Source organism: Nicotiana attenuata, unplaced genomic scaffold, assembly GCF_001879085.1.
Source record: "Nicotiana attenuata strain UT unplaced genomic scaffold, NIATTr2, whole genome shotgun sequence".
Classification (NCBI taxonomy): domain Eukaryota; kingdom Viridiplantae; phylum Streptophyta; class Magnoliopsida; order Solanales; family Solanaceae; genus Nicotiana; species Nicotiana attenuata.
The window spans coordinates 326384-351147 of NW_017670732.1; the positions used below are offsets into that span (position 1 = coordinate 326384).

The 24764-nt window shown below is 33.5% G+C and overlaps 2 protein-coding genes across 4 annotated transcripts; both read left to right on the top strand.

The window, feature by feature from the left end:
• The first annotated feature begins 917 nt into the window (after positions 1–917).
• Positions 918–5636, top strand: LOC109242777 (arginine decarboxylase-like). 2 transcript variants are annotated; one of them, XM_019409632.1, is made up of 4 exons: positions 918–1028; positions 1231–1290; positions 3050–3601; positions 4362–5636. In XM_019409632.1, exons 1-4 carry the CDS (start codon positions 993–995, stop codon positions 5397–5399), a joined length of 1686 nt encoding a protein of 561 aa, XP_019265177.1. In that variant the 5' UTR covers positions 918–992; the 3' UTR covers positions 5400–5636. The 2 variants fall into 2 exon arrangements, with proteins under 2 accessions (XP_019265177.1, XP_019265176.1); XM_019409631.1 differs by having other exon boundaries at positions 922–1028; positions 1228–1290.
• A 14584-nt stretch (positions 5637–20220) lies between these two features.
• LOC109242779 (arginine decarboxylase-like) lies at positions 20221–24584 on the top strand. Of its 2 annotated transcripts, none has more exons than XM_019409633.1 (4): positions 20221–20384; positions 20532–20642; positions 22080–22634; positions 22751–24584. In XM_019409633.1, exons 1-4 carry the CDS (start codon positions 20361–20363, stop codon positions 23774–23776), a joined length of 1716 nt encoding a protein of 571 aa, XP_019265178.1. In that variant the 5' UTR covers positions 20221–20360; the 3' UTR covers positions 23777–24584. The 2 variants fall into 2 exon arrangements, with proteins under 2 accessions (XP_019265178.1, XP_019265179.1); XM_019409634.1 differs by having other exon boundaries at positions 20532–20603.
• Positions 24585–24764: the final 180 nt, after the last annotated feature.

Here is a 24764-nt window from a genome sequence, read left to right on the forward strand (position 1 = left end):
ACCTCGTGACTGGTAGTCTGGTAGACATTTGATCAATGTGAGTAGTTTAGCGAACTTCACAAGTAAAACTGGTAGCATTATTAATTTCTCCACTAGAGAGTCAATCGTATTTACTCCATCCGTTCACTTTTACATGGCACATTTTGATTTTTCACGCCTTTAAGAAATAATAAATGAAGTGCATAATTTATTATGATACCCATATTAATTGATTCATATTTTATTGGATTTGAGAAAATGATTTAAAATGAGTAATAAATACTGTGGATATAACATGAAAAAAAAATTTGTCTTCTCTTGATATGCGTAAAGTGACAAGTAAAAATAAAAATCTATTTTTAGTATACATGCCAAGTAAAAGTGAGCTGAGGAAGTATTTTATTATCTTAGATAAGCGGAATTACGTATTTCTCCCTCCAGTTCAAAAAGAGTGTCCACTTAGTCATTTGCACACCCCTTAAGAAAATATTAACTCCTAGGTAAAAATGGGTAATTTGACTATATATCCCTAATTAAATATGTATTGATATTTGGTCACTTAACACTTAATAAGGGCTAATCTGGAAAAATAAGGTTAATTCTTTCTTGATTTGGTAAGTGGACACTCTTTTATAACCAAAAAAAAAAAAAGCTAAGTGGACACTCTTTTTGAACCGGGGGAATAGCTTTCGAATATTCAAATTTTAATATTAAAATATTAAATTAATTAAATCTAATTTAACTTTAAAAATTAGTCAAATTAACTCTTGAGAAGCCAGAAATGACAAGTAGTCTGCTAGACTTGTGGTTTATATGCCCACATTGCATGTGGTGGAACATGATTTAATTTAACATGATACATGTGTTCCTTCTTATTTGAATAGGAAATATCAACACTAGATCCACTTCCTGCAGGTAATAAATACACAGGTTTCTGCATCCCAGCTCATTCATCTTTTCATCTTGGTATTTTTCTATTAAGAAAACGAAAGAATCCTGAACACTATATCAGAATGTTTCTACAAGTAGTCTCTCCCTTGACAAAAAATGTAAGTATTTTATTCTTTCCAAATAGAGATCAGTATTTCCAGGTATGAGGAGTTCATTATATTCTTGCACGGTTTTGTTAAAAGTAAAAAAATAAGAAAATGTGGAAAATATGGTGACTATTTCATAGATTCATGTTTTATAATTGCATGAATGCAGACTATATGTACGTTCTTTATATTTATTCGTATTTTGTTTTAGCAGGGTTTTGGATCAACTTTTGTCAGTCCATCCATAGCAAGAAGAGCCACTCCTGAGCAACTGGTCGATTGCCATTTCCTCTCTTTTAATTCTCCATTTGTTTTACGTTTCTTAAGCTTATTCCGTATTTTTGTTTAGTTACGGAAGAAATTATGTTTTATTATTCAACGCTCTCTAAAATTTAAATTTATTTCAAGAGAACTATATGAGAACAAAGAACGTCAATATAATTTTCTACAAAATTGGAAAATTGTTTTTCTTTCATAGTAAACACGCCCATATGGTTCAGATTTTCCGATTAACTTCTTTTTATCAAGTTGTTTCCTCGCTAAATATCAGAATGATCCTAAGCAAACTGTTGTAACTAATTAAAAAGTTCTTAGTTTCTTAGGCTTGTTCTTCTCTTTTCTTTTTAAGAGAATATTTCCATTCCATGCCGCGTTATTATATTTAAATGGCAAAATACCTTAACACCTCCTAAACTTGACACGGATTATTAGTTACAGCCTTAAACTATTCGTGGTCTTAATTACCCCCCACAACTTAGCCTTTTGAGAGCCACTACCCCCTGGACGCTGATGTGGCAAATAGTGTAGGCGTACTCGCTTGCCACGTGGATTTTTCTATATATGTGGCATTTTTTTAAAATAAAATATATTTTTACCTTTTTAAGTATGTTACTTTTTTGGATAATTTTTTTCGAATACAATTTATAATAAAACTTGGATACAACTACATTATTTAGGCTAAATTTAGTTAGTTATTTTTTGAATTTGACCTGAAAATAAAGATCTATACAATTGAAATAAATAGTCAAGGCATCTAAAAAGTTTTAAAAAAAATACATAGTTCAAAATTAATTATTTTGCCTATAATTTTTTATATAGCTCTAAATCATGGTGCTCTAAAAACATATTTTTAACAGATATTACCTGAAAAAGTAAAAATACACGGTTGAAATAAATAGTCATTGCATCAAAAGAAGAAATAAAAAGAGTGTACAATGCAAGTGATTTCTTTTTATTGCATCAAAAACAAAATTAAAAAATACACAGTTGAAATAAAGAGTCATGACTAGTTTAGGGGGTGTAATGACTCTCAAAATGCCAGGTTGTGGTTTAAAATAAGGTACATATATTTTGTGTGGCTATAAATTATTGCATAAAGATAAATTGTTTCCAAATAAGGAAAGAGGTCATTCTTTTTTGCACGGACTACAAAAAAAATAGGTTCACGTAAATTCAAATTGAGGAAGTATATTATAGTTAATTCGGTTGTTTAAACTATGAGAAATAGGGAGGGAAACCATATATTTTATTAATGTTTTTCTTTTCCGTGTATATACATAAAACGTTCATATAAGTTTAAACTTTCTTATGGAGAAATATTAGCTTAGACTTCTTGTAAGGAAAAATTACTCCCTCTATGTCATTTTATTTGACACTTTTTTTGTTTTAATCTATTCCAAAAATAATGATATCTTTCTAATACCTTCATTTAGGGATTGTCACTTGACACCTTTTCAGTAAAAATTTACACTATGTGGTTAGGTTAATTATGTACATATATTATATGTTGAATTTTTTCGTGTATTTATTTCTTTATATTTCTCCGCCCTTAGTAAAAATTCTGACTCCGCCAATGCTTTCTATATATGAAAGTAATTTAACTTTAAATTTCTCGTTTTTCTTTAATAATATAATTCAATTTATAGCCACACAAATGTTCAAGAGGATTACCTTTTTGTCTCTTTACTAACAAAAGTACTATTTATGAATATTCTACAAGCTTAATTAATTATCTAAATTAAAACATTTCACAGGAACATGATAGTTTGATCATGGGACGAAGAGAGCATAATAGAACGGGCCTGCAGTTTGATCAAACTGAAACTCTGATTGATCATTCCCAAGAACACAATCAGCAAAAATCAAAACTCCCACCTTTAGTAAATGTCATAAAAATTTCAGTAGAGAAAAATGCAGCTCCTTTCCATTTTCCAGGTCACAAAAGAGGTGTAGCCGCACCAGCTTCACTAGTCGATACTATCGGTATCGCGCCATTTCTTCATGATGCAACTGAACTTCCAGAGCTTGATAGATTTGGTTATCCAACTGGACCTTTATTAGATGCACAAAATCAAGCTGCTGAGCTCTTTGGTGCAACTCAGACATGGTTCTTAGTTTGTGGAACAACTTGTGGGATTTTAGCAGCTATTATGTCTGCTTGTTCACCAGGTGATACATTAATTCTTGCAAGAAACTCACATGTTTCAGCCACTTCTGCTATGGTGCTCTGTGGTGCTATTCCAAAGTATATTGTTCCTGAACATAACCTTGAATGGGATATTGCTGGTGGTGTTACCCCTTCACAGGTAATTAATTAATTCTATATTCCTCTCCTTGGTCACCTTTAGTATTTTCTGTTATCAAGCATCTAACTTGTATATAATACTGACAATATAATTTTTTTTAATACCTTTAGTATGTTTTAACCTAGAAGGAGCATAATTGGTAAAGTTGCTTCCATGTGATCAGGAGTGGAAACAGCCTCTTGCAGAAATGCAGGATAAAGCTGCGTACAATAGACCCTTGTGGTCCGGCTCTTTTCCGAATAGGACCTCGCGCACAGTGGGAGCTTAGTGCGCCGGGCGGCTCTTTAATATGTTTTAACCTAATATAGTAGGTTGCTGGCTTTATTATCCAGAAATTTTATACTTTTTGTAGTTTGTTTTAACATGTGATAGCATGTTACTTTTTTTTTTTTTTTTTTTACTTTACCATCACACTTATTATAAACAGTTTAGTTGTAGTTATTTTTTAGGTAACCTAATAGCTTATGTAAAAGTTCTTTTACCATATTAATGTATAAAAGTTTAACCTTTTTTTAAAGAATTTTTATTCTAAAATAAATATACACAATTGTGTGACTTATAATGAAATTAAAGGTAAATCTCTATAATAAATATATTGATAATCTGGTAAAAAATAATAATTAACCTTCAGTCACACGTTAAAATTCACTGATAGGCAAACGATATCTTAATACTCTCCACATATATAAGTCAAATACTAATTTATTATTGTTGACATAATAGACACACTTCATAATTATTATTGTCATATATGTTTCAGGTAAAAATGGCTATACAAGAATCGGAAAAGGAAGGCAAAAGGGCAGCTGCAGTTTTTGTTACATCACCAACTTACAATGGAGTATGCAGCAACTTGTCTGAAATTTCTCAAATATGTCATTCTCATGGAATCCCTCTAATTGTAGATGAAGCTCATGGTGCTCACTTCAAATTTCACCCTAACATGCCTAAAACTGCACTTTCTCAAGGAGCAGATCTTGTCATACAATCAACACACAAAGTATTATGCTCATTTTCACAATCATCAATGCTACATTTATCCGGAAATCGAATCGATAGAGATAGAGTGCATAAATGTCTTCAATCTTTACAAACCACTAGTCCAAATTGGCTTCTCTTAGCATCTTTGGATGCAACTAGGGATGAACTAAGTAAAAATCCAAACACCCTTTTCAATGAAGTAATGGAATTAATCCAAGAAGAGAAACAAGTAATTAGCCACATTCCTGGAATTTCACTTTTGGATCTCTCAAGCTTTTTCAATAATTTTCCTTCTATAGACCCTTTGAGAATGACAATTGGTACACAAGGACTTGGCCTTTCAGGGTTCCAAGCATATGACATATTGTCAACAAGTCATGGAATTGAGCCTGAACTAATTGGAACTAAATCTTTTACATTGGCCTTTAGCATTGGAACTACTAAAGAACATAGTAAAAGACTTGTTAATGGATTGAAGTATTTATCAACCAATTACTTCTTAAGAGAGATACAAATGAAGAGGAAAATAATAGATGATAATGGTACAGAAGGGGTACCATTTGGAGAAGTTTACATGAGTTGTACACCAAGAGAAGCCTTTTTTGCTAGGAAAAAGATAGTGAATTTTGAAAAAAGCATTGGGGAAATTTGTGGAGAATTTATTTGCCCTTTCCCACCAGGTATTCCAGTGTTAATTCCAGGTGAAGTCATCACAAAGAGAGCTATGGATTATCTCATACAAGTTAGAGACCAAGGAGCTTTTCTTAAAGGGGCTGCTGATCCTCTACTTACCTCTGTGGTTGTTTGTGAATTTTGAGCAATTATTTTTTATGTCAATAAAGGGAAAGTATAATAATATTCACATTATTATTACCTCATAAATAATATATGCAGTACACATTGTGATCTCTGCATAATTAGTCTTTGAATGAAACGATCCTATAGGATATTAGGGGTGGGCGTCGGTCGGTTCGGTCGGTTATTATGAAAGTACGGTTCGAAATTGTTGGTCACGGACTTAGTAATGAATATGGTATGTCAATTACATTCTTTCTCTCTTGCTCTTACTATTATTAAATCTTTTTGTAATTATTTTTTCTAATTATATTCTAAAATCTATATTAATTTATATCCAAGCAAATTACTGATAGAAGAATAAAATTAATAGTTGGTGGACTAATCTCACAACATTTATAGGTTAATTACTGATATGGATAAAGAACAAAGCAAAATGCTTTCTCTTTCTTCAATCTTTTTTTAATTTTATTTTGTTTACATCATAATTGTTCACCTAAAATTTAGTACGATTATGCAGTCTCTTTTGAGCTAAAAAAAATTCAACTATAGAAAATTCATACGCATAAAGATTTGGTATTAATTAATCATATTTTAATTCTAAAATTTATATAAGGTAAAATTTAATAATTTTAAAGTCTTAAATATAAGGACTTCCTACTTAATTCAAATAAGCAAAGATTTAATAATTATTAAATTAGATTTAATTTTAAACTCCTAAATATTAGCTAGGAGAACAATCAAATGACCATTTTGTCTAGTGTGAATTTTATCTTAAAAGAGTAAAAAAGACGAACGATATTTTGCTAAGGGTTTTCGTGCCTTTAATATAGCGTAGATATAGATTTAAATATAGATAGATAGATAGATAGATAGATAGATATAGATTTAAATATAGATAGATAGATTCGTGATAGTGAACAATAATGTAAAAAGATTCTGAGAGCCCTTAGTATTTAATTTTTCCTATTAGTTTATAAGGTAAAATCTTAATTAATATTAAAGTCCTTTTTAGAACATCATAACTCTAAAAAATAAAGATTTAGTAAATAAAATTTATATGATTAAAAAGTCTTATTTGTTAGAAAAATAATTGAATAACTATTTTGTCTAGTGTAAAATTCGATTTAATGAATATAAAGCCGACCAAATACTTTTAATCGGTAAGAACAACTCTTCGACGCTCAAAACTTAGTAGTTGATTATATGCAATGTTATTATGATTTATTTTCACAAAATCAAAATGTAAACAAAATAGAAACATGGAAAGTTCAAGTTAGTGATTTTAGCGAAACAAAATTAAGTACTTCTAATAGAAAGGCAACTTGAAAACGTTAATTTACGTTAATTTTCGGCCTCTCCGCCCTCTTCTATGGCCTTTTCCCCTAAATATTTGAAAAAGTATAATTACAGTTTTATCATAATTAAAGTAAATTATTTATATAAGGTAAATTCTTCATTGATTTTTAAATTTAGTTTTTTTAGAATTTAAATAAGACAAGGTATAATAAATAGAATTTTACTTGGTGTAAAAGTCCTAAATATTAGGAAGACAAGTAAAAGATGAACAATTTTTCAATGTAAAATCATATTTGTAAAAGGGTAAAAAGGCAAACGACATTTCGCTAAGGGCCTTCGTGCTTTTATATAGTACGTGTCTCCATAAACGTGCTTTGCACGTTATTCTTAGAACAATCATCAACAAACAACGATATTATGTAATATTTATTTTAATCCATTAAATTTATTTTATGAGGTACAAAAATGGTTATTAGATCACATCCACTTAATACCTCTTTAAAACGTGATGTCTTGGTACATTTCTTTATTCTTCTTACCCATTTGGAAAATATTCATGACAAATAATTTAACAGTAGGGTTGACCGATCATATATTTATTGATTGTCATTATAAATATAAACATATTGAAAATATTACTAAATATATATAATTTTAAAACTACCAGTCATTTTTTGGCTTGAGAAGTCAAGTTTTGATGAGAAAGCACGTTGTGATAACTTATTGGTCACCAAGTTCCACGTAAAATTATAAAGGAAAAAGAATTATAGTCATCAAAGATGAATCTCATAATCTTTCGATCCCATTATAAATGATTATATAACAACGATCTAGTTGCCCGTACTATTCTTCTCATCTTCTCTTAGTTAGGTACTAAGAACAACAACTTTATATTTAAGGTTTTTATAAGTGTATTCTCTATCTTATATAATGGTAGCAACTGAGAATTTTTTTTTTAAATTTAGTTTCTTTTATATGAGTGATTACAAATAATTAAAAAGCAAGTATAATTATATTGAGATATTGATCAACTCTTTAACCTTTAAAAAATATTTATTTGGATGAAATGATGATTAACTGATACTTTAGATTTCAAGTAAACTAACATTTTTTATAATAATTGAATCCAATCCCACACAAACTGAGAAAGAATAACTGGACAAAGTATATTGTCATCCAAGAAGAAGGCTATTGTGCGAAGCATTTGTTTCAAGAAAAAGTAGGCAAAAACTCTGGATAAAGAGAAAGAGTTTTACGTTTTTTTATTTTTTGGGTGCTTTCTTTTGGTTTGTATATTGTATTGTGTAAAATATCAGAGAGGAGGGTAAAATATTGTATTGTTGGTGCGGGAGGATGAATCCAAAATCAATTTGGATAGGAGTATTTCACCTTCGCACTTTTTCCTTTTTGCTCGGTGCAATTTAAATCGGAAAAAAAATTCCAGCATTAGGTGAATTACAATTATATCCTTAAATTAAACATATATTTAAGGTTATAAAAGTCAATCAATGTTTCGGGGATATTTTAGTCGTTCGATATTTAACCTAAATTATTCGTGTTTTTAATATATATATAATATATATATATTATATATATATATATATATATATATTATATATATATTATATATATATAGATTAAGTTGAAGCACCAAAAGGAATTCAATTCTCGTGTTAGATAAACCAAATTTTTAAGATTGCACTAAGATGAATACAATAGAGCGAAATGAACAATAAAAATTCATATAACTGACTAGAAACAATAAAGAATGTGTACTTGTGACGTTATCTAGTTTAAATCTCTGTCACCTCAATTAATGCTATAACATGTAACTGTGTTTGTCTAGACAAAATTGTTACACAACATTTTCTGGTTTCTACTTCTTGACAAAGACAAACTGAAAAGTAAGGAACAAACGTTCCAATAATTGCTTTAAATTGTATACATTGGATATATATAATATTTTATACTATCAGTATAATTTAATTTGTAATAGCATATTAATTCTCATTTACTAGGCTACCATTAAATATTTATTAAAAGTTCATCTATAATCATATCATCTATATCTATATCTATATCTATACTATATTAAAAGCACGAAGGCCCTATCGAAATGTCGTTCGCCTTTTTTATCCTTTAACAATAGGTTTCACATTGGATAAAATAGTCATTTAATTATTTCTCTAATATTTAGGAATCTAAAATTAATTAAAGTTTTGGCTATTAAGTCTTTCCTTATTTGAACTAAGTAAAAACTCTTAATATTAAGGAATTTAAAGTAAAGTAAAATTTAACTTTTAAATACATCTTTTATTCCAATTGGATAAAATAACTATTAGCCGGTCATTATAAATATATGTCTTCCATATAGAATATATCTTAACTCCAACAAAATAAACCCTCTCACGTAGGTTAGATATATAACTTACTTTATAATTTGAGTATGTTTCTTCGTCACACAAACAAACATATATTTATAAAACTTAAGAGCACAAACAAAGCCAATTTTTTTAATTATTGGAACAACGAGATTAATTTAGTTTTGGAAACATAGAACTATGTTTGAAAGATACTTGTTTGGTTACTTATTATATGTTAACTTTAAAAACAAAATATTTGTATAAAAATAACTATTGAAGTCTACGTATTAACCTAACAAAAATTAAAAATACTTACGATTCCTAACAACCTAGAAATTTTTGGAGTAATTTACATGAAGTTATTAATTCCCACATAAATGAAGTTGATCGACATATCCGGTCTATACCTTTAAAAAGTAAATTATTCTTTCACCAAAAATTTATGTTAAAATGTTATATAAAGATTTAAGATTCTATCTAATATTTAGAATTTTAGGTTTAACTATTTAAATTTTAGTATAATTTTAATAGAATGTGATTTAAGAATCATTATCTGCATTAAAGTTTTTGATAAACGAGTATAATCTATCTACGATGTTTATTATCTATACTATTATAAAAGTATAAAATTCTAACATGAATGTTGATCAACTTTTTTCACTCTTCCTAAGTGCTTTTTATGTTGGATAAATTATAGATATAATTAATAATTTATATTTTTTGCAGTACAAACATTAGAATTTTGAGGATTTTTATAGGGCAAAGCTTCTTCCTTTATTGAGTTAGTTGAATAGGATTGTCAAATCGTCATTTTCATGATTTATATTTTTTTTTGGTTTACTTTTGTTATGTAAATCGAACACTAATTATAAAATAATATTAATGTAAAAAATTATACTTTATGAGATGAAATACACGTGCAACGCGCGTACTCAAAGACTAGTTATTATAAAAGTGGGAAGACCTAAACTAGAAAGTTAGATTACTAAAATGCCCTTCTTAAAAACCCAATTATCCTACTTATAAATTAAAAGAAAACTCACCATCCGAAGAGGTGCCTTTTCTTTCGGAAAGGATGTCATTTAACGAATGACTCTTGAATTTTTAAGAATAACACAAAGGAAAAAATTGGAAGGAATAAAACACTGAAAAGTTGAGAAGAAAAGATAACTATAGAAACAATGCAAATATGCGGTTAAGTTCAATTTATATAGAAGACTGATTATTTTTCTATTCAAAAAAATAAAGATCCTACAAGATTGTGGTGTTCTTTGAGTTTCAAAAGTTCTTTGAAAATTATATTACTTTCATACAACGTGACAAATAATGTAGAAATCCAGAATCAAGGATGGCATTTCTGAAGAAAATTAAGTCAACAATCATGTATGTACAACAATATTCTTTTATTATTTTAACTCCTTGATCTTTTGACTTCTCTTAAAATTATGAAGATTAAAAAGAAAATCATTGAAGGAGTCCATTATGCATCGAATATTTTTTCTTCAATCGATAAGTTAATTTCTCTCTATATATATATACAACGTCGCAAAGTTTCCTTTTTTTTTTAATGTTTGGTACTTTATATTATTATCATTATCGACCAAATTTTCCCCGTGTGATAATAGATGTACGACTCTGTTTTTGTGCCTTTTGCATTGCATATATGTTGGTTTAGTTATATTAGTACGTACTACTATAATAATAAGTTTCTGATTTAATTTCTTCCTTGGTCCGACTTAAAAAGAGAGATGACTATGATCTTTGTGAAGTATTTTTTTTCATATACTTTTTTACGTGAAGGAAAGAGAGATTAAAACTATTATTTAGTATTAAATATGTTTAGGAATGAAAATATAAAAATGTAATGGAAAATTTGCAAACTTTAGACAGATTTGTACAACTCTCATGATTTTTATGGATAAAAAGAATAAAACACCTTGATTAATAATATGTAGTATGTTTTTATCAGGCAATACTATGGTGGGAGAGTTTTTGTAATTATCTGTATCTATTTTTGTTATAATAAAATACATTACAACAAAAATAAAGTTAAGTTATTACAAGAGAGTTACAAGACTGTCTATAGGCGGACTGAAATCTAGGAATAGTTTATACGAGTGATTCTTGATTTAAAAAAACCCCAACAAAAATAAGAAATCTATGTAATTTAATGATTATCAAGCTATTATATTGCAAATTAGTGCACATATCTAAAAATATTAAAGCATTTACCATTTAAGTGAAAGGCAAAAATAGAAAAAAGAAATATGATGTATGGAGGAAGAAAAAACATATTAAAATTGTTTACCCTCGAATCCGGATAACAATTGAATTTATATGGGGTTTTAAGGATTCGTGAACTAAAAGATACAAAAGGCTTTTAGGTTGAGGAAAATAAAGATAAAGACTCAACAATTGCTGTTAAAGTAAATAATCGCAGAATATAATATTGCTTAGAACAATTGTGCTTGATCCCCCCTAAGAATTTAGAGAGATACCCATTTATACATTCTGATTAAGGGTAAAAATAAGGTAGGTAAATTGATTACATCGTGGATCCCTGTAATTACGCCTTAATGGCCTGAAGTGGTTGAGAAAATCACGTTTGGGCGAGATATCCGGCGACGCTTGGTTATCCGTTACGAGCCCGGCTTCCGACCTTGTGTGTTTCTCCATCCGGTGGTGATTCCTTTCGAGCTCTGTAACGGTCTCGAAATGACTCGACCTCGGTTGTAGACGTGGCCGTCGTTCTACCTTGCATCCAGGTCGGGTTCGATGGCCCCGACTTGCTCCGGACCGGATCCAACCCGGTCGGGCTCAAGCAAAAAAGGGTATCACCCAATACAAAAATCCTACGAATAAAATATCTTTAGAAATAAATAAACAAAGTATTTTTGTAATATATTTCTCTTAAAAATATTTTAACAAAAAAGAGACAATTACAAAAAAATCAAATCTTTAAATGATAATTTATTATAGACGCAAACGTAAGTAAAACACTATACTGTGGGAATTGGTTGAAAGAATAAATTCTAACTACGATATTAATATTTATATCTTTACTTCTTATGGGATAGAATTAATACAGTCCTTTCAACATCCATCAATTAAAAGTAATTCGAAAATAATAATAATAAACTCTTGCTTCACAAAAACACAAGATCTGAGTGCATGAATATGTGCTTGGACAGAGAAATTAAGCTTTTCTAAAGTGAAGAAACAGTGGATCAATTAAAACGTGGTGGTTTAATTGCATTTTTGCGATATTGCTTTATTCTTTTCTAACATGTTGATTTCTTATGGATTAAAGAAATAGGACAATTGCCATTTTGTGTATTTTGCTGGTGAGAAGAAAAAAAAAAGAAGACATTTTATGTTCGTCACCTGACCATTTTATTTAAAAGGAAATAGCTTTTTAAGAAAATTCAAAAAAATACCTAAATTTTTTAGTGTATTCACGCTAAAGCTAAAAGGGAAGCATGATAACTTGTGAAATTGAAGTAATAAAAATATAAAGCTTAAACAAATTTTAAATTGAATATATTAGCTGAGATGATTAAGGTCTCATTTGGTAGTATTGAGTTGGCTAACTAAGAATCAACAATCATCATTTCTTGTACTTACACTTTTGTCTTTAACTTTTACTCTATAACTCAAACACAACTTAATTATTATATTTATGTAATCTTTTTCAAAAAAAAAGTTATTCTTATGGAGATGAGATACACGCGCAACGCGTGTGCCGAGAAACTAGTACTATATTATAAGTATGAAGTCCCAATATAAAGATTGAATTACAGAAAACTCCTTCAAAAGTTAATTGACTATTGTAACCTTTATTAAATGTGAAAGTTTAGCCCCAATATAATCTATTGCTACTGTGAGATGATCTCAATGTAAGCCTTCTTACCTCTTAGCTAAGGACCTTTGATTTGCTTTGTCATCATGGTTTTTCTCTCGGTTAAGAAAGGAATCAGCAACTTATATAAATCGACTTTTAAAAGAAGAAATAGTTGAGGAAAGCAGTAAAATTATAAGTTTAACATGTAAGTTCATTGTCTTTTTATATGAGTGTTCATGAAATTGCATATTAGTACTATTTATGTAATTTTTTATTAAGCAACACACCGTCGACTGTTATTTATTATGAAATAGTATTTATTTTATCTTTTTTTCGATAATCATATATAGACTCTTGTGCCATAAATAAAATATTAAGCAGTAGAGTTTTTCTCCCTTCAACTTTCATTTAATTTCTTATTTAAACTTCATTTTCCTTATCAGAATTTTTTATTTTCTGATATGATATCTTGGAATTAATTAGGTCAATTTTATATGATGATTTTATAAAAATAATTAAAGTATTAGTGTAATTTATTGGATTACTTTATTTATAAGGCACATATTGACATTGAAGATACATGAAAATGAAGCAATCACTCCATTGAGGAATACTTTATACACTAGACTTATAATATGTGAATTTTTAAAGAATTTATCATGATTCATATATCTATTTTATTCCATTTTGTTGAAAGTTTTGTTAGGTATTGTCCAATTAAATAAGTGGAGGACAGTGTGTGGTAGATGAGATACATATAACTATTAATATTATGATTTTTCGTTCCTTTTAAATACTTGCGTACGATGTGTCAGTTATAATAGCATAGAGATTAAATATATTAATAGTAAATTATTATTGTTATATATAAAGTTATATATTCTTTTTAGATATAAGCTATCTTGCTGGGATAGAATGGTGTATATATATATATATATATATATATATATATATTACAAACTTTGGTAATTGTAGGCAAAAAGCCAGGAATCAAAATAAGATATCTTTAAAATATTTATTTAAGAATTCAAATACATTATTTAATAATATATGCAATTTTTTCAAATTGTATACTAAATTACATGGGATACACGTGCAAAGCGCGTGTCCAGAAACTAGTTATTTTATAAATGGCTTATTATACAAATATCTTTTATACTTCCAAGCATACAAGTTAATTGACTTTAAAGTTAAACCCAAAGAAATGGACAAAGAAAATGAAACACAGTAAGAAAAGAACATCATGGTGGCTATCACAGGTGCGTTTCCTGTCCGCCGAAACCAGCCCGCACGGCAGCTAAGTCCAGCACTTGACTTTAGCCTTCTCACAACACTTAGCCAAAATTACAGCAACTTTGGACTTAGATTATTTTTAGGCAGCTTCAACGTAGTAAGTCTTTGGAATGATTTTAGGCAACAGAAAATAAAGACGAACACAAGGAACAATATATAGGAAACTCTTTTCCCAACTTTGTATTTAACTCGAGCATACAAAGAAACTCAAACTCAAAGTACAACTGTGTACAAAATATCACTCTTGATCTTAGGCATTTTCACTCTTGAAAACACACTTGTGCACTCATACATATTTTTCTCTCCTCCCCACAAGCATAAGGTGATGCCCATTTATAACACATGAGACAGCCCCTTTTCCTTACACTTGTCGCACTTAGGCTTAGATACTTGTCCTACACAGCCCACTATTTTACCCTAGTGTAGTTGACATCCCCCAACTACTAGGATCATGTAAGATCATGCTAATAATAATGAAAACATGGCCCCCAAAAACGTGCTAACACCATCTGCCAGCTTTTTAGCAAAGCCAACTGCTGCCCATGTGCACAACATGTGCCGTGTAACCGCCCTTGACTTGGTTAATCTGAAGCATGATGCCCATGTGCGTGCCTTGGCTTGAATTAGGCGCCAATGCCTTGTACTCAGGTGCATTGTAGCCGTATTTTGCCCATGCCATTGCCCACGCACATGGCCCTTTGCCGTGCCCCAATGCCATGACAAGTCTGTCTCGCGCACTGCCTTCCGTTGCACTTAGCCTGCCTTTGTCACTTCGTTTTTGCCTTGCCTTGGCATCACTGCCTCGTGCCTTGATGCCTTTGCCATGATCAAGTTTCACCCTCAGCTCGCATCTCAATGTCAAGCCCTTGCCAAGCTGCCTCACCTCCGTCAACGCATTGGCCATCACTTGCCCGTTTCCCTTTTTGTCTTGGTGCTACCCGTGCACCTTGGATTGGCAACACTCTTGCTGCCCCATGACAATATTCTCATTGTCAAGTCAAGCTCAAAGTGGCGGAGGGCTAACAAACCACCCGCACCCTTTGAAACTCGACGTCCTCGTCAAGGTTAGGTCAATTTATGAGTCCTAAGGGGTTGACAAGCAACGCCCCTTGGCCTCCCTTCTCTTCAACCACAATTGCATTCACTCCAGCCACTTGTTTGTCGCTGGCCATTGCTTCCAATGCAGCCCTCTTGTCCGCAGCAGTCATAGCATTTAACACTACCTTCTTCTTGCAGTCCCTTGCTCGATGTGGCCCATCACAAATGAAACAGCCACTAAATTTGCTGCCCTTCTTCTTGCTCTTTGAAGTTCCAGCCTCTTGCCTTCCTTCCCCTTGCCTTCATTAGCATTGTTATTTTCACATTTCTTCCACTCTTTTGCCTTGTCCTTTCCGTCGTTGGACTTTGAAGCAGAAGTCCCATCATCCAAGTGAAAATCACCCAATGCATCAGCCGCAGCCACAACACTTGCGAGGTTTTGAATATTCTGCCTACACAACTCCAATTGTGCCCACTATTGCAGCCCGCTCATGAAGTTGTGCAATTTATCTTCTTCTGACATATTGCTGATGCTCAACATCAAAGAAGTGAACTCTTACATAATACTCTCACTAATTCGATTTGCCTCAACTTTTTTATTGTTTCCCTAGCAATCCAAGACGTATTGCTAGGAAGGAATTGATCCTTCAATTCCTTTTTAAGCCGCTCCCACGACTCAATCTTTGGTCTGCCCTAACTTTCATCTTCAGCCACACGAGTGCGCCACCATAACTTAGCATCGTCACTCAAATACATGCTAGTCAAGGTTACTTTTCCTTCTTGTCTTGCACACTAATAAAATGAAAGTACTGCTCCATATCCCAAAGAAAATTCTCCAATTCACGTGCACTCCTTGCACCACCGAATGCCTTAGGTTCAGGAATTTTAACCTTAAGACGATCAGCACCACGTTGAGGAGCATCCTCGCCTACAGCACGTCGCAGCACCACTGTCTCACTTTTCAGATCCGCATTATCTTGACTTAGCCTTGCCAATTCTTCCTCAAGGTAGGCAACCGTTGTCACGAGAGTCTAAAATTCGTCACATTCAGGTACATATCCAACAAATGCCTCCAATTTTGTTAGCCTTTCCCGCAGTTCGTTGTTGCCCGTCGTGCCTCTATCACGAACCTGTTTCGCTCTGATACCAGTTGTCACATGCGTGTTTTCTGTCCGTCGAAACCAGCCCGTGCGGCAGCCAAGTCCAGCACTTGACTTCAGCCTTCTCACAACACTTAGCCAAAATTAAAGAAACTTTGGACATAGATTATTTTTTAGACAACTTCAACGTAGTAAGTCTTTGGACTGATTTTAGGTAACGAAATTAAGTAAGGCAACAGAAAATAAAGAAGAACACAAGGAACAATATAAAGGAAACTCTTTTTCCAAATTTGTATTTAACTCGAGCATACAAAGAAACTCAAACTCAAAGTATAGCCGTGTACAAAAGATCACTCTTGACCTTAGGCGTTTTCACTCTTGAAAACAGACTTAGGAATCCTTCCTAACTCTCAATTTGTGCACTCATACACGTTTTTCTATCCTTCCCACAAGCATAAGGGTGCTGCCCATTTATAGCACATGAGACGGTCCCTTTGCCTTACACTTGTCACACTTAGGCTTAGACACTTGTCCCACACAGCCCACTATTTTAGCCTAGTGTAGATGACATTCCCTAACTACTAGGATCATGTAAGATCATGATAATAATAATGGAAACATGGGCCCAAAAATGTTCTAACACCATCTGCCAGCTTTTTAGCAAAGTCAATTGCTGCCCATGTGCACAGCATGTGCCGTGTAGTCGCCCTTGACTTGGTCAATCTGAAGCATGCTGCCCATGTGCGTGCCTTGGCTCTAATCAGGCGCCAATACCTTGTACTCAGGTGCATTCTAGAAGTATTTTGCCCATGCCATTGCCCACGCACATGGCCCTTTGACGTGCCCCAATGCCATGACAAGTCTTTCTCGCGCACTGCCTTCCATTGCACTTAGCCTGCCTTTGCCACTTCGTTTTTGCCTTGCCTTGGCATCACTACCTCGTGCCTTTATGCCTTTGCCATGATCAAGTGTCATCCTCAGCCCGCATCTCATTGTCAAGCCCTTGCCAAGCTGTCTCGCCTCTGATGTCGCCCAAACTCACACCACTAATTGTGATTGTGAAGCGGTCGACGCAATTATAAATACCCAACACGATTCGGGGTCGATTCCACAAATAGCTTTATGTGGGATTAGGTATATACCAGTCTAGTGTATGACGTGCCCAAGATTGCACTTCCATGTATTCAGTTGTTTCTTTTCTACTTCTAGTTTGTATGCTAATGCTTGTAATTGAAAAGCTAAGAGACAATGTTTTTGGTATTGTTGTTTTTCAGGTTATAAAAGATATAGGGTTGTAACTTCAGCCTAGATGGTTACCTAATGGATTGAGAGCTTTAGGGCATGTTTGGTTGATCGGGATACAATATAGTAGTCACACGCGATTACTCACTCTATACCTCTCGGTAGTTTGAGTGATTTTGCCCAATTTGGCTTTCTCAAGTCCAAATGGGTATTTCACGAAATAAGTAATATATGCTCAAGTCGGGTCTTACTATCTCTAGGTTCGGCCCTTTAATTGGGGCTATCAATTTTTTGAGTTCATCTCAATTTCTTGTTAGCCAAGTTTTCCTAGACTTAGTCTCTCTTTCTTAAGTAGAGACTAGCATGAATCAATGTTTGCAACCATCAATTCTCAAATTCAAGCAAGAACTAGGCTAAATATCATATTACCATATCATAAATAAGCCCTAAATCAGTCACCCATTAAGTACCCATACTAGGGTTGGGTCACAACCCTAGCTGTGGGTTTAGCTACTCATAGAAAATGTAGAAATTAAAGAAGAATCTAAGAAAAAATTCATAATAGATGATTAAGGGAAGAAAATCTAATGTTAAAATGTTAAACTATTACTACCCAATACAGTAAAGAAAAACGGCTATCTATTCTTAGGTGCACAAAACTTAACCTAAAAATGACAAAAAGATCTATTTATACCCAGCTAAAATTGTCGGACAAAAATTGCCCTTGCGGAAGTTGTGCGGCCGCACAATTCTGTGTGCGGTCCGCACTTTGAAACTTGGCTTGGCAGGTTGGACTTCTGCAACAGCACAATTCTGGGTTGCGGGCGCACTTCTTCAACTTCTGCGGAACGCACATTTCTAAGTGCGGCCGCATTCTTGATTCTGCGGCCGCACAATAATGGTGCGGTCCGCACTTCTTGACCTTGGGCTTTGGCATTGGGGGACTTCTGCGGATCGCACATTTTTGAGTGCAGCCACGCTCTTGATTCTGCGGCCGCACAATAATGGTGCGGTCCACACTTCTTCATGGCCAAAAAGTCCATCTCTCTGAACCTCATCTTCTGCGGCCACACAAGAATTGTGCGGCCCGCATTTTGCATGGAGATTTTGTCAGAGGCTTCCTTATGTTCTGTAACTGCACTCAATATTGTGCAGTCCGCATTTTGCCTTTTAGCCTTATTTTGGTCCTTGTCCAAAATTACTCTTTCTTGAGTTGATTTTCGTTTCTTTGGCTCATATTCCAACACTCCTGCAAGAAAGCACATTTTATTAGTTTTCGGGAATACCTATAAGCACTGTTGAGATAAAACGGAAGTAAAAGAGTGCAAATAAGTAGTCAAAATCTCCACTTATCAGCCCCTGTCAAAGCCTTGGCCATCACTTGCCCGTTTCCTTTTTTGTCTTGGTGCTACCCGTGCACCTTAGCTTGGCAATACTCTTGCTGCCCCTTGACAACACTCTCGTTGTCAAGTCAAGCTCAAAGTGGCAGGGGGCTAACAATGGCCAATATGGGGGAAAAGAAAAACTTCATACTGCCATAGCCCAAATTGATCTGCATTCTATTTTTGACAGATCCTAACTTCATTCCCGCGATTGGAATTTCAGACTTGACAGACTGTAGTTAATTATGAGATGGATAAACTTTAAACTTTTATAAACTTGGGCTGTTTTTTAAATAGGGGTAAAAACGGCTATTTCTGCACTGTCAGGAGTGCTAATTAGGGGTGTATCGGTCGGTTCGATTCGGTTGTGAGTATTATTGGTTCGACATATCAGTTATCGGTTTATAAATATGCTAAACCGATTAGCGAACCGATAAAATATCGGTTATCGAGTATTTGTTAATCGGATATCGATCGATATCGGTTCGATTTTACCCCGATAATGTAATTTAATTTAGAGCGAAAAGCGTAGTGTATAACGCTAATTGATCTTATACCTTAATCTCTTTCAATTATGTTCTAAAGAGTGAACAAAAGTTTCATGGACACATGTCTACTCTCATCAAAAGTTTTTTCAATTGTAATACAATAAATTTTTCTTAAATGTACTTCATATATTCACACACGAATGAACATCAATGATATTATGAAATTAAAGAGGATGACCTCACCATATTAACTTGCATCCTACCAAGACAATGACTGAAGAGCTCATTATTAATTTTTTCATAACGCAACAGTGTTGTATTGTATAAGAGCAAAATATTAAATAAATTGATACCGTGAAATGCACTTATTCAGCAATTGTAGCAAGAGCAATAACATGTACCGGAAAGGTGACACGCGTACTCCATACTATTCGGGAGGATCCATTAGCAAAATATACTGAATATTGGGAATATTAGAGGACCATAATTACAAAAGCTACTTTCATATCAGGAATTAAGAGATTTGTTGAAGTCTACTCGTCCAAATACGATAGAAACAACACAAAATTGCGGCAATTACACTTTAAAAATTAAAAAGTCCAAACATAATATTAATAGAGAATGAAGCCCTAAAGTGGCTTTATATACCTAAAGAGTAAAATTATAATTTTGATAAGTTTATTGGGTTATCGATTAAACAGTTAACAAAATTGGGCAAACCGAGACCTGAACGGATAAACCAGTAATCAAATAACACAAAATCCTTATCCAACCCTTAACCCAATCACCCCATACCTAACCCAATAAACATTTTACCATTTTTACGCGATATATGCCCAGCCTAGTGCTAATGGTCCGAATAGAATGAACACAGGATAATTCATAGTCGTTTCTAAATACCACTACCACCCCACCATACTCACTCAACAAGCTAACGATGTCTTCTGCAAGTCTGGATATGGTACTGAATCTGAATTTGACTGCTTAACCAAAAAAATTCCAAACAGAACAAAAATGATAAGAGAAAGAAAAAGAAAAAAGGAAAGAACTTAGTTGAGCTGATATTTCCATCGCATGTTTTAACCCTTTTTTCTTGCTTTAATGGCAGAGTTTTGCTGGGAGTTTTTGCAGGAAATGGAGTTTCAGGCCTTGTAGAAGACCAAAATCTTGCATTTCTCAAGTGGGGTTTCGAAAAAATCAATCTTTTTTAGTATTACTGGTAAATTTTTTAATTTCGTTACATCCCTTTTGTAGATGGTATGAAAAGAAACTAAGAAATTGAGCTGAAGTTTTGTGCTTTATGCTGTTTCAGAATTCTATGTATGATAAAATAGCTTGGCAGTAGAAGAACTTTTTAAAGTATTTATATGGAGTACAGTTAACCTTACTTCATCATAAAAGAAAAAGAAAAGAAAAGAAATTGAGGACAGTTGATTTTAGTGGTGAACTGGAGGTTTGGTTTCAACTTGGATATGTTGACCTTTTTGGAAATTTGCTCCATTTTCAATTATTAAGCTAAGTAGATCTTTGGCCAGAATTGACTATCTAATTAAAGCAAAATTATATATTTCGTGTTAGTTTGATCTAGGAATTGACATATATAGCTTAGGGGCTTGTGGTACTAAGCTAGTTTGCTCTTTCTACTTTTTATATTCCTTTCTGTTATTGCTCTTTATTGAGTAGAATGTAGTTGAAAGTTTTCAATTTTGTATTTCAGTTGATGGGTCAATACGATTATACGGAATTTATTAAATTAATTATTAGATCATTTCATTTGGGGAGATTCTTATCAATTTTATCTTCACATTCTGTACTGCTGTTTGTCTTCCTATGTGATTACTGACTAAATTAGTTAGGTCTTTCGAGAGACGTTATCAATGTTCTTTCTATCGCTTTGGTCCCTGTATTTTTCGTATATCATAACAGTGTTCCTATTAGCTAGTGGTTTAGTTTTGTTGGTGAACAACTCGAGATCAATGAACAATAGTGATTGCAGCGTTTTCAGAAAAAAAAAAAAAGGAATTATGCATGAAGGTATAATTGCGCTTTTATGCTGTATTCATTTGCTCAGTTACCATATCAAATATTTTGTGGATGTAGATAGTTAAGTGGTTTTTGATAGTGAGCTTGTAGGTTTATTTAGTGACTAAAGCAAGTTTTGCTCAAAAACTAATATCGTCAAAGAGAGTGTGGGGTTGCCCTAGTGAAGAAGATGGAACAGATAACCAATTCAGCTATTAATTCACCATCGGACAAGTTCTTCTTTCTTTATGTTTTCGTATTAGAAAGTTATTTCTTTGGAGCACGAGCAGACTTTCGCTTTAAAGACATTTATAGAAGTTTGATGCATTAGAAAATCTTGTATTAAGAGTTGGTAAAAGAAAGTTTGCCACGACTATGTGAACATCTCATTTGATTTCTATACCATTTGTCACGATAATCTCTTGCTCCCCCACCCCCACCCCCACCCCCACATACACACTCTTCTCTCCAACATATAACTAACATAGAAATTAAAAGAATAATGTTGTTTATTTGTGTTTTCTTTTCCGCTTGATAGTTGGAGAGCTATTCTTTGCTGATTGACAGATAAGTTTTCTTTTTCAACGTTGACAAACAAAACCTACAGCAGTTATTAGTCTAACATATATTGCAGCAAAGGAATGACATAATGCCCCGGAAAATCAAGAACTGTACAAGCTCTGTAGGATATAATGGAGTTCCTTCAACAGAAATTTCTTGTGCTCCAAGTGCTGCAGCCAGTCAAAATGAGCTGCCTCCACTTGTTAGTGCTTTAAAAGCTTCAGCTGAAGAAAATGCTGCAAGTTTTCATTTTCCTGGCCATAACAGAGGGAAAGCAGCACCATCATCGTTGACTCAGCTCATTGGTTCAAAACCGTTTCTACATGATTTGCCTGAGCTTCCAGAGCTTGACAATCTCTTTTCTCCAGAAGGTCCCATTTTAGAAGCACAAAAACAAGCGGCAAGACTTTTTGGAGCATCAGAAACATGGTTCCTTGTTGGTGGTAGTACATGTGGAATTCAGGCCGCCATTATGGCGACTTGTTCACCTGGAGATACTCTTATTCTACCACGGAATTCTCATATCTCAGCCATATCTTCCATGGTATTGTCTGGTGCACTCCCAAAGTACATCGTCCCTGAATATGATTTCAACTGGGATGTCGCTGGTGGCATCACTCCATCACAGGCAAGTATAACATCAAGATGCAATAATTTATATGGATTTTCTTTTTATTTTATTTTATTTTTTTTAAAAAAGACTTTAACTTGTACCCATGAAATGGTGAAGTTCTTGATATGTAGGTGTACCAGGCAATCAAAGAGCTAGAAATGGAGGGCCGAAAAGCAGCTGCCGTTTTGGTTGTTTCCCCTACCTATCACGGTATATGCAGCAACTTAGATGAGATCTGTGAGATCTGTCATTCTCAAAGTATCCCCGTAATTGTTGATGAGGCTCATGGCGCTCACTTAGGATTTCATCGGAAGCTGCCTAGCTCGTCCTTGAGCCAGGGAGCTGATCTTTCCGTACAGTCTACTCACAAAGTTTTGTGTGCGCTTACGCAATCATCAATGTTGCACATGCAAGGAAATCTTGTGGATAGAGAAAGAATCAGCAGAAGCCTACAAATGCTTCAAAGTAGTAGCCCAAGTTATCTGCTTTTAGCATCTCTGGATGCTGCCAGGGCCCAACTAACTGAAAATGGAGAGGCAATATTTGACAAAGCGATGAACTTGGCAATGGAAGCAAGAAGCTTGATTAGTAAAATTCCTGGAATCTCAGTCCTCGAGTTTCCAAGTTTTTCTAGTTCTTTTTGCATTGACCCATTGCGATTAACCGTTGGTGTATGGCAGTTAGGTCTTTCAGGTTTTGAAGCAGATGATATATTGTGCAAAGATTTTGGTGTTGTTTGTGAACTTGTAGGCACCAAATCTTTTACTTTGGCGTTGAACTTGGGGACTCAAAGGGATCATGTTCTTAGGCTTGCAGCTGGTCTAAAGCATCTAGCGAAAACTTATCACTTTCATCAACCTCTGGAAGATGAAGGCAAAAATGTAAATCATTTTGCATGCTTTGATGATGTTAGAATGAGCATGAGCCCTAGAGAGGCCTTCTTTGCTGAAAAACGTAAAGCCAGCATAAGAGATAGCCTCGGTGAAATTTGTGGAGAGCTTGTATGTCCTTATCCACCTGGTATTCCAGTGCTAATTCCTGGTGAGATCATCACAGAAAGAGCGTTGAATTATCTCGTGGAGATCAGAATCAAGGGTGCTGTTATTACTGGAGCAGCTGATTGCTCCCTATCATCTTTTGTTGTATGTGTTACCTAAGCAATTCCTTCAGCAAGAAGCCTGGCAAACAAAGGACAAAAGGAAGGACTTCGGTGTTAGAACAGCCTGCATTTGTCATTTGAGATCTTAGCCTTTCCTCTACTGCAGCGTCTTTCCTGTACTGCAACCAGCACTTTTGGGTATAGTTTGGAGGTCAAAGCAACTTCATTAAGAGCTTTCCATGGGAATTGACCTGAATTGGTAACTCAAGGGCAGCTCAATGAAACTTGTTTTTCAGACAGTCCTACTCTAGAGTTATCTTTCATAAAGACAACTACAGTCTCTTATGCTTGACAGAGTCGTCCATAATGCTGGTCACAACAATGATTGCTGGGTTCCCACATTCTTCTTTTCCTCATTCTATATTTATATATCAGCAGCAAGAGCTAGGACTATATTGGGGAGGGGCAACACGATGCTCCTCATCAAACTTGTCAAATGCCATACAGGAGGCTGGAGCAAGAGAAGTACTGACAAGTTATTTTTATCATGAGATAGCATTTCCATTGACACCCTAGCTCATCTAAAACCAAACATGCTCTTTGGTGCATTCTCTTCTCTCTTTTTTCTCGGGTCTTTTAGCTTTTTGGCTTATATGTGTGTGTTAATTAATCTTGTTAGGAGTGAATGATGGATTGTTTTGAAGAAGTGGAGGTGGAACAGTGAGAATATGTAACATGGCATCTCTCTTTTCTTATCTGCTCTTGTACGCTGTACAATTGCAACAGTATGATAACTTTGAAAATGGTGTAGTTATTGGACTCTTGTTGTGGCAAAAATGGTACTTGAAGATCAAAATTTACATTTACTTTGTTTTTGCTCTCTTCTATCTTGGTGGTGGTATACCGTGTGATAGAAGTATGACCTATTTTCAGCATTGCTGTTAGAATTGGAACAAAAGGAGGATAATTCTTGAAAAACAAGTTAGAAATAGAAGATGGAAAATAAAGAAAGAATTCAGATAATGCGACTTTTGAACTTCTTAAAA